We start from the raw sequence: 9,260 nt of genomic DNA, 5'->3' as shown, positions 1-9,260 counted from the left end.
GGAGATCTTCTCATCTAGTAGGGATAGAATCTCCAGTATGTCCTCATCTTCTTGCTTTTCACTCGTAGCCCGGGCTTGTAGGATATTACTGACATGCCTTGTCAGTTCATGGTCCAGCTGCCCATCCGGACTCCGGGGCTCTGGGAGAGCTGGTGGTGGATTATCTATCAAATCCATGTCCATATCCATGTCCATGTCTGGTGACACTGAGGTTGGCAGAGTTGTAACCTGTTCATCTGGGGTGCTCTCTACTGGGGTTGTCTGTTTATCTGGCTTATCTGGTTTCAGTCGTTTGCGGATACCCGCCCGTTTGGCAGTGCCATAGATCAGGCTGTTATCCCATTGTTGGGGTGTGCCTAGGGTGCGGTCTCTGGCTGAGAGGCGGGTGACAGGTGCCATCACGAGAGGTGTGAGTAGTGGAGAAGCGTTATAGTAATCACGGCAGACTAAGATGGAATGCTCGGTCGAGTCTCCGATTGGTCGCGGCGGAGGAGAACGGAGGAATTCTCCATCCTACCATTTGTCAGGCCTAATTCATGCATCTCTGACAATGATACGAGGAATATGTGGTGACAGTAAGCACCTATACTGACGATGAATTCGTCAGTACTCTTCTCTATCCCATATACATATAAAGATGTCCTTCACTTCCCTTCGTCAATGGATCTCCAAGCGCAAAGCAACCCTCTCGAGAATCGATCAGCCATTCCACTAGTCTTCCACCGGCAATTGTTGACTATTGTTCCTAGATTTTAAAGTCTGTCCAGGAATCACACACAATGTCTCAGACATACAAGAGTGTCGCCCTCGTTGGTGTAAGTGCATTCTACTCAACCTTCATGAAAGTAAACTCACATTTCCACAGGCCAGTGGCAACATCGGCAAAAATCATCTTAGATGGCCTCATTATCTCCCATCAGTTCAGTATCACCGTCCTGTCTCGCAAAGAGAGCGAGACGACTTTTCCCAGCCGGGGTTTTTGTCTATAAGACCGACTTTTCCGATGCCGGCCTCGAAACGGCCTTCCGGGGCAAGGACGTCGTCATCTCCGCCCTCGGAGCGACTGGGTTCGGTAAGCAAAGAAGATTGTCGATGCTGTCCTTCGCGCCGGTGTCCGACGATTCCTTTTCTCAGAGTTCTCCGCCAGCAACCAAGACGAGGCCGTGCTTCAGCTTCTGCCTCTCTTTGGCCAGAAGAAGGAACTCATTGAGTAGCTGAAGTCCAAGGAATCCGACACCTTCTCGTGAACCGGTGTGGCGACTGGCTTGCTGTTTGACTGGGTATGTGCTGTCCTACATCAAGACTTCGTTCGATTTGTTCTAATATTTCCTGCTGTACCAGGGTCTGGGGAATGGCTTCCTTGGATTCGACATTGCAAACAAGACCGCCACCATCTGGGACGGTGGTAACAAGAGCTTCACCCTGATCAACGAGAAGCATCTGGATCAGGCTGTCGCCTCGGTGCTGCAACACCCGCAAGGCACCAGTAATAAGTTTCTGTATGTTGCCTCTGTTGAAACTATCCAAAATAATATCCTCGCTGCGTCGGAGAAGGAGACGGGTGCCAAATGGGCTGTAAGCTCGACCACGACGGAAAAACAGGTGGACGGGGCGGTCAAGAAGCTTGGTGCGGGCGACTTCAGTGGTGCCTTTGCCCTTGTTCGCGCCACCGGCTTTGGGAACACTCCAGGATTACGTGCCAACTATGCTAAGGACGATGCTCTGGCAAACGACATGTTGGGACTGAAGCTGGATACTATCCAGGACACTGTTAAACATTTCGTTGCCCAACAAGCATGTGATAGCCACGGTTGAATACGGAATGATATTAAGTGTATACTTAAACTTGCACTGTTCAGAGTCGGAATTCTTTTAGTTAGTATATGATTGACGGTCAAGGTAGCTGACTGATACAGCAGCCCGTCCTATACTCTCAGTCCATTTAAGATCCATACTACGTACACGAAGCTGATGTTATATATAGCACTTTAGGCGAACAGGCGTCAAGCGGATGAATATTTACGCCTCGAAGCAACAACATTAGTTCAACCAAACATGACCTAATAATAGAACCCAAACTCAAAACAATGTCTATTGTCAAAACAAAAGATCATCATGGATGATACAGTTTGGTTTCTTCTTTGGGACATGCTTTCCCTGGACGATCTAATATCCCGGACATGGCTTTATTCACGACTCCACTATCTTAAGGTTTTAGTCATATATTTGAAGACGATGATGCTGAAGCCACATCATCTAGATATAAACTCGGTAGATACTCGGTAAAATTTCTTGAATCTGTTCGGCGAACCTGCGGCATCCTGATACCCTAATACCCTGATATTCTAGGATCTAACAGGGACGTATGCCAGCTCAATCTATCAAAGTATGTTTATTGTGTCATTCAAATCCAGGAATAAGGTGCAATGAACATACATTATGAAGCCTAAACTAGGTGCAAGCAGGACATCTGGCACAGCCGTTCCCAATTGACTGACTCTGATAGACTAATATAAACTATTCTGAGCCGTCACGCTTATTTTCTGTAGATTTTCCACTAGCACCAAGGCTGGGTCTGCTGCCGCGTGTTGGGCTCCTGGAAGCAAATTTGCGCACTCAGGGTGCCTATAGGGTACAGAGTAGGTATTTAAGAAGTTTTCATCTTCCCTCACTTATTCTACAACTATTCATTTTTTCATTCTTTACCAATCGCTCATTACACTCTCAACACACTCTTTCAATGGAAGCCTCAGCCTTGATGGCTGGCGTGTCCGCCACCACGGCGGTCGCTGCCTCCCTGCCAGCCAACGACATCCTCTTTGGCCTTTCTATGAACCCATCTTCGGTTACAACGAGCCCCGTCTACAATGCCTCGGCGAGCGGCCAGTTCTTTTTCCCCAATGCCACCTACGACTACTGCAACGTCACCTTCTCCTACGCACACAAGGGCCGCGGTGACAACGTCAACCTGCAGTACTGGCTGCCCAACCCGGCGAATTTCCAAAAGAGTTTCCTGGCTACTGGCGGTGTGGCATATGCTATCAATGGTGGTATTAGCTCGCTTCCTGTCAGTGTTATGTATGGTGTATGGTACGGTTGCCGGTATCGTGGACGGTGGCTTTCGGGGATTTGATAATTCGCTTGATACTGTGTTCTTGCTTGCCAATGGAAATATCAACTACGAGGCGCTGCATATGATGGGATACCGCGGTATTGGCGAGATGAAAATGATTGGGAAGGAGTTTGCCAAGGCGTTTTACGATATGGGTGATGACAAGGTTTACACGTACTACCAAAGTTGTTCGGAAGGTGGTCGTGAAGGATGGAGTCAGGCCCAGAATTACCCGGGTGTCTATGATGGCGTTATTCCTGGTGCACCGGCGATTCGATATGGTCAGCAGCAAGCTAACCACTTCTACTCCAACGTCATGCAGAAGACCCTGGACTACTACCCCCGCCTTCCTGCAAACTCGAGCGTATCGTCAACGCCACTATCTCCGCTTGTGATCCCCCCCCGACGGAAAGAAAGATGGCGTGGTCGCCCGGACGGACCTCTGCAGGTTGCATTTCGACGTAAGCTCTACCATCGGCCTGTCCTACCACTGCGATGCCAGCAGTGGCAGCAGAATCGGCCTGGAATTTGGCAAGCGCAAGTGTTAAACGGGTATGGGATCTAGCAGCACCACACTCGCCATCAACGGAACCGTCTCTGCAAAGGGTGCGGCAGTGGCGCAGACGATCATGGATGGTCTGCATGATTCCAAGGGTCGCCGGGCGTACATCTCCTACCAACCCTCTTCATCTTTCGCAGATGCCGAAACGAGCTATAACTCCGTGACCGACTCGTACGAGTTGAGCATCGCTTCGACCGGTGGTGAATGGATCGCTCGCTTCCTGGAGCTCCATCAGGCGGATAACCTGTCTACCCTTGACAACGTGACGTACGACACTCTGCGTGACTGGATGGAACTCGGCTGGAAGCGTTACAAGGATGTTCTTCAGACTACCTGGGCGGATCTATCCAAGTTCCAGTTTGCCGGTGGCAAGATCCTTACTTTCCACGGTGAATCCGACCAAAGCATTCCCACGGGTTCTTCAGTCCACTTCTACGAATCTGTCCACGATACCATGTACCGGGACATAAAGTACAATGGGTCCACTACCGCCATGGGCGACTGGTACCGCCTCTTCCTTGTCCCTGGTGCATTGCACTGCGCTACTAATGACGTACAAGCGAACGGTCCCTTCCCGCAAACTAACCTTGCTGTGATGATCAACTGGGTTGAGAAGGTGGTTACTCCGCAGACACTCAATGCGACTCATCTTGCAGGTGACTATGAGGGACAAAATGCGCCGTTGTGTGCTTGGCCGTTGCGGCCATACCGGGCGGATGGTGAGAAGATGGTGTGTACGATCAGGCGTCTATTAATACGTGGAAGTATGGTTTTGATGCGTATGATATGCCGTTGTACTAGGCTGGGGCTGGGGCTAAGATGGAGATGCTGTATATTAGTTTAAAGATAGCATATCGCTCGTTCATTTCCTGCTATCCAAATCTATATTCAATATATCAAATCCGACCCCGTAAATACCCCAGGCAGTAAAAATCAGATAAGATAAACGGTTTGATCTTATCTTGGCACAATCTTGGCTTTTGGCCATGCCCAAAGGGGTAATTGACAAGGGTAATGGTTGATCGATTCGATTTGGAGCAATACAGGCGTTATAAAAGGATGAGTACATTTTCAGATAGGGCCACTCTAAAGTGTGCTACGTAGTCGGAGATGCCAGTCGATCGACATGCATGTATAATCTATGCACACGCCACAATATGCAATCCTATGCACCTGTATGCAACCATAGATACATCAAACTTCACCCAGCATATCCAAGGCGAACCTACAACCCAGCAGCCGCAACGAGCGTATCTAACGCGGACGAATGCGTCGACGCATCGACCAGACCCAACGGCCCTGTCCACGCCTCCCCTAACTCATCATTTTCCGCATCCCGATCCTTCCTCCAAATACTCTCTGCCGAAGCCTTAATCACCTTCTCGTAGTCATTATCTGGCGCAACGTCATTCAGCGCCGCGAGGTTGCGGATGAAAATACCCTTGAACTGGGTGGAGTTTTCGTCACAGGCGTCCGGGTCGCAGGATTCTTGGATGACGTTGGTGGTAGAATTAGTGAATGTTTTTATGGCGGCTTTGGCGATATGGGAGGCGGAGGTTAAGTAGGTTTTGTTTTCGTTGATGGTGTAGAGCTCAGTGAGGGCACCGAGGATTATGCCTTGGTTGTAGGTCCATCTTTTGTTTTGTTAGTATAGCCTACTGTGGTAGTGTATCGGGGATCGGGCGTACTCAGTCTGTCCATTGTTCTTGCAGTCGTCAGTCAATCCGTCGTTAATGGTGCCATTGTCGTTGATGAATCCAACAGTCGAAAACCAGTTCCACAGGTTCTCTGCATCCTGGCGATACTTCTGCTTGTTCGAAGCGCGGTTGGCCAGATGCGCAGCGATCGACAGGAAGAGCTCGTTCGTGACAGCGTTGACGTAGACGTTTGTTATATCGGAATAAATGCCAGTGCCTCCGCAGGAAGCTTTCTTGGTCGAATTCTAGCAGGTCAGCATGCGAATCTTTGAGCATATTGGAAGTGACCTACCAAATGCTCATAAATTCCAATCGCAACATCCAAATACTTTTGCTCCTCCGTAAGATCATACGCAGCGATCCACGCAAGCGCCCACCACCCATCATCATCATACGACCCATCAATCCACTTCCACCCAACCTCGTACGCACCATCCGTCGTTGTCGGCGTCGCTGCCATCGACGAAGCCACCCCCGACGAAGAAGCAGTCACAGACGGTGACGCGGTAGCATTCGGCTCCAACCTCCCAAACGGCAACGGATTCGACTTCGGCCCGACATAATACGTGTTATTAAACACTTCTCTTGCTGTTTCTTGCACGGTTTCCGAGGAATCGTCGATGAGCGCTAGATCCGCGAGCACGGTCATGCAGTTTGCGCCGTTCCACCAGCCGCAGGTATTCCAGATACCGGAGGATGTATTGTACCATGATTGGAGGACATCGAGGGCGGTTTCGGCGCGGGAGAGGGGGGTTGATTGGGCGGTTGTTGGTGTGAGGAGGTAGAGGGACGAGAGGAAGATTGGAGTTAAGGGCTTCATTGTCGATGGACTGTATGTATTCCCGGGTATGTATGGCCGGGGAAACAGTATACACAATGCAAAGTTCAAGGAATGTATAGTAAAGAATGTAGTGCGAAATCGACACCAAAAAAAAAAAAAGAAAAAAAAAAGAAAAATCAACAAGTCCTCCAAGAACCAAGAAAAAGCTCGCGACAAACAACCGATTTTCAGGAGACCCAAACGCTTAAATACAGATGTGATCTACACTGGGATGGGAGCCTAAAACCATATATCACATTCCGTCAGTCACATACCGGCGCCACATTCATTTTTGCTTTTCCCTTTTTCCCTTTCTCCCTTTTTCTCTTCGGGCAATTCGGATCGGAGCTGTCATCTACGTAACTGCGAGGGCTGAACTGTTGTCTTTCCCCCTCCAATGGCACCTTGCGGAACCATGGCATGACTTGACAGGCGCCGGCGCGTCGCTAAATGCAAGCCCTAAACTGTATGCGTAACTTTATTCATAGCTCCGGAGACGGGCTAAAGTTTAGTGCGCCCTTGGTTTGGTCGATCAACGGTGTTCTAGATTTCATCCCTGGGTATAACCGGCTTCTATTATCATAGTTGGGCATGCAAGATCTAAATCTATCTACTATATTATATACGCCGAATATGCACACGTCTATGTCTATGTATATGTCCCACTCCTCCTGTTTTAACTTTTATGCAACGAATAACCAGAAATTATTATCGAATTTACTTGGCGAGTTCCTATTCATCAAAGTTAGTATACCAATATCGCCGCGCGTCAGACATCTATGACACCAAGAAACTTACACTCGCCAATTTACTCCTTGCGCGGATCTGAGGACCGAAAAACACAAGGACCCATGGGACCAGAGTCAACCCAGCGCCCTGTATGCGATTAGTTGGTGTTCGGAACCCGACTCGAAATGGGAGATCATCTTACAATTCCACCTAGAAGACTAGACGCCTGGGGATAGCCCAGATTGGTGAATAATTGCCGAGTAACCAATGGGAAGACACCACCAAGAAGATTCCGGCCTGTTGTTGAAGTGTAAGTAACACAGACAGCGCATATAACAGACGCGACGCGACCGAGACAAGGAACGGGTACAGTCACTCACAGCATGATTGCGCCGCGATGGCTGAGCTCGCGTAACGGTGATAGGTATCGGCCAGGTAGTTGAAGACAGCCAAGTAAATGGAGAAGATACCCATGGTTGCGCATCCGACTGCCAATGCGGGAACAATAAACGGGATCGAAGGGTAGGATGTCCAGCCGAACCAGAAGAGGCCGATAGGCATTAGGGCGGATTCGACGCAGGCGAAGTAGAGTCTTGCTTCGGCGGTTTGAGGGAGGAGTTTGTATCGCGAGGCGATCTTGTCTTGACCGATGCTAAGGAAGGTCGCGACGATTACACCGGCGCACATGGCTGGTTTGTCAGTATACATCACCTGGATCGATGGCCTTGGAGGAATGGCATACAGGTAAAAATAGCTCCCACCTGCTCAATGTTCATACCATGGTTGGTTTCGAACACGACAGGGATCGAGCCGAATTGGAGGTAGAGGACAGCCCAGCTGAACGAGATCCAGACCGAGAAAGCAAAGACGACAGGCTCCGTAAAAAGCATATCTGCCACTGTCAGTTCCTGTCAACAAGCTCATGATGTCAACGGCGACTTACGAAAAGGCCGGTAGCAAGATTGACTGATCATGTCAACGAAAGACGCCCGGTTCTCGTCACTCTTGACTTTCCACCGGATACGCCTGATCTTCTCTGAACCGTCACCGCCGCCGAAGATAACTCCATAGTGACCGGCTTCCTCGAGTTTCTCATAGTACGTGTTCAACGCCTGCGCTTTCCATCTCAGGATAACATCTCCTCGTGTCTCGCTGAAGCAGAAGTACATCACGACGACAACGGCAGCCGAGAAAATGGCATGCGAGTAGAAAATCCAGCGCCAGGTCGTGTGGTAGACAACCGCTCCAGACAGAAGCGGTGCCAGACCGGTTCCGAAAAGCGCTGCTGCTGAGAACAAAACCATTGGCGTGTTGCGTTCTTCCGCGTGGAAGATGTCGCTAATCACGCCTCCGACCATGGTCGAAAAGGTCGCTACAGTCGTCAGTGTACTCATGCGCAATCTAGGTAGCTATGGGCAAGATACATACAAGCTCCGACGCCCTGTAAAAACCTAGCGACGCATAGTCCTGCAAATGTATGTGTTCCCCCACTGGCAATAAGGCTTGCTGTCCGCATACATGACCATCAGTTACCGTTTCCCGGCCGAGACACGCGCCAGACAAGGCAGAAAGGAAAAATTAAAAACGCACCGACAAAGAGGACACCACTAGCAAGGAAAATAGGTCTCCGTCCCTCAAACTCCGACAAAGGAGCCAGAACCATGGGCGCCAGCGCAAATCCAATACAGAATATGGTAATGGACAGGTTCGCGACAACCACACTAATGTTCCACTTATCGGCCAGTATCGATCCCGCCGGACTGACCTCACCCGCCGACAAACCTGCCAGCATTGTTACTGCGCATGATATCCAAGTCATTATATTCTTGCGCCATTTCGGCCATTTAAACGGGGATGTGTATTTCTCGAGCTTAGGAGCTTCGGGCGGCGGCGATTGACTAGGTTCCGGAGGGAGCGTAATAAACGGTGTAGGTAATGGAGTGTCGAATTCGAGGTATGGGTGCTCAATCTCGAGCGATTGAGCTTGAGGCGACTTGTCCTCCATTGTCGCGGAAGATGGGAATGGTGTTTTTGATCTAAGCTTCGGGCATTCGAAGGGGTGGTTATGTCGTCGCATTTATATCAGCCCAGACCAGACCCCGAATTTTTTAAAAAAAAAATTGAAAAGGGACTCGGCCCGAGTTACCGACTAGGCCAAGACCAAAAAAAAGTGATTACGAGACCGAACATCATCCGTTTAATATCAAAACAGACGATCCCGGGGGTTTGGCGACAGGCCGGAGCTTTGATATTGCTCCGGGGCAGCATTATCAGCCGGGAGATTTGGATCTAATCCAATGGCGACGGATAGCGAGTGCCATGATGCCGCAACATAAACAC

General features: G+C 49.7%; 4 protein-coding genes across 4 annotated transcripts; 2 read left to right on the top strand and 2 right to left on the bottom strand.

Annotated features, from left to right (window-relative positions):
- Positions 1-779: 779 nt before the first annotated feature.
- Positions 780-1,815, top strand: EURHEDRAFT_516540 (uncharacterized protein; the record flags this gene model as incomplete). The annotated part of the gene is made up of 4 exons (XM_040786487.1): positions 780-819; positions 871-975; positions 1,078-1,163; positions 1,342-1,815. 4 exons carry the CDS (start codon positions 780-782, stop codon positions 1,813-1,815), a joined length of 705 nt encoding a protein of 234 aa, XP_040637637.1.
- A 943-nt stretch (positions 1,816-2,758) lies between these two features.
- EURHEDRAFT_387631 (tannase and feruloyl esterase) lies at positions 2,759-4,504 on the top strand (the record flags this gene model as incomplete). Its single annotated transcript, XM_040779714.1, has 4 exons — positions 2,759-3,026; positions 3,073-3,616; positions 3,678-4,404; positions 4,440-4,504. The coding sequence occupies 4 exons, from the start codon at positions 2,759-2,761 to the stop codon at positions 4,473-4,475; spliced, it is 1,575 nt and encodes a 524-aa protein (XP_040637636.1). The 3' UTR covers positions 4,476-4,504.
- A 213-nt stretch (positions 4,505-4,717) lies between these two features.
- On the bottom strand, positions 4,718-6,479 carry EURHEDRAFT_413978 (putative glycosyl hydrolase). The gene is made up of 3 exons (XM_040782301.1): positions 5,664-6,479; positions 5,363-5,616; positions 4,718-5,308 (listed from the first exon to the last, which is right to left on the bottom strand). The coding sequence occupies exons 1-3, from the start codon at positions 6,189-6,191 to the stop codon at positions 4,900-4,902; spliced, it is 1,191 nt and encodes a 396-aa protein (XP_040637635.1). The 5' UTR covers positions 6,192-6,479; the 3' UTR covers positions 4,718-4,899.
- Positions 6,480-6,744: 265 nt separating this feature from the next.
- On the bottom strand, positions 6,745-9,186 carry EURHEDRAFT_413976 (putative MFS multidrug transporter). The gene is made up of 8 exons (XM_040782300.1): positions 8,511-9,186; positions 8,349-8,426; positions 7,864-8,292; positions 7,663-7,812; positions 7,301-7,609; positions 7,123-7,217; positions 6,990-7,067; positions 6,745-6,923 (listed from the first exon to the last, which is right to left on the bottom strand). Exons 1-8 carry the CDS (start codon positions 8,923-8,925, stop codon positions 6,909-6,911), a joined length of 1,569 nt encoding a protein of 522 aa, XP_040637634.1. The 5' UTR covers positions 8,926-9,186; the 3' UTR covers positions 6,745-6,908.
- Positions 9,187-9,260: the final 74 nt, after the last annotated feature.

This window comes from Aspergillus ruber (assembly GCF_000600275.1).
Source record: "Aspergillus ruber CBS 135680 unplaced genomic scaffold scaffold00019, whole genome shotgun sequence".
NCBI classification, from domain to species: Eukaryota; Fungi; Ascomycota; class Eurotiomycetes; order Eurotiales; family Aspergillaceae; genus Aspergillus; species Aspergillus ruber.
Note: the sequence above shows the minus strand (reverse complement) of the source record. Positions and strands in the feature narration are given on the sequence as shown.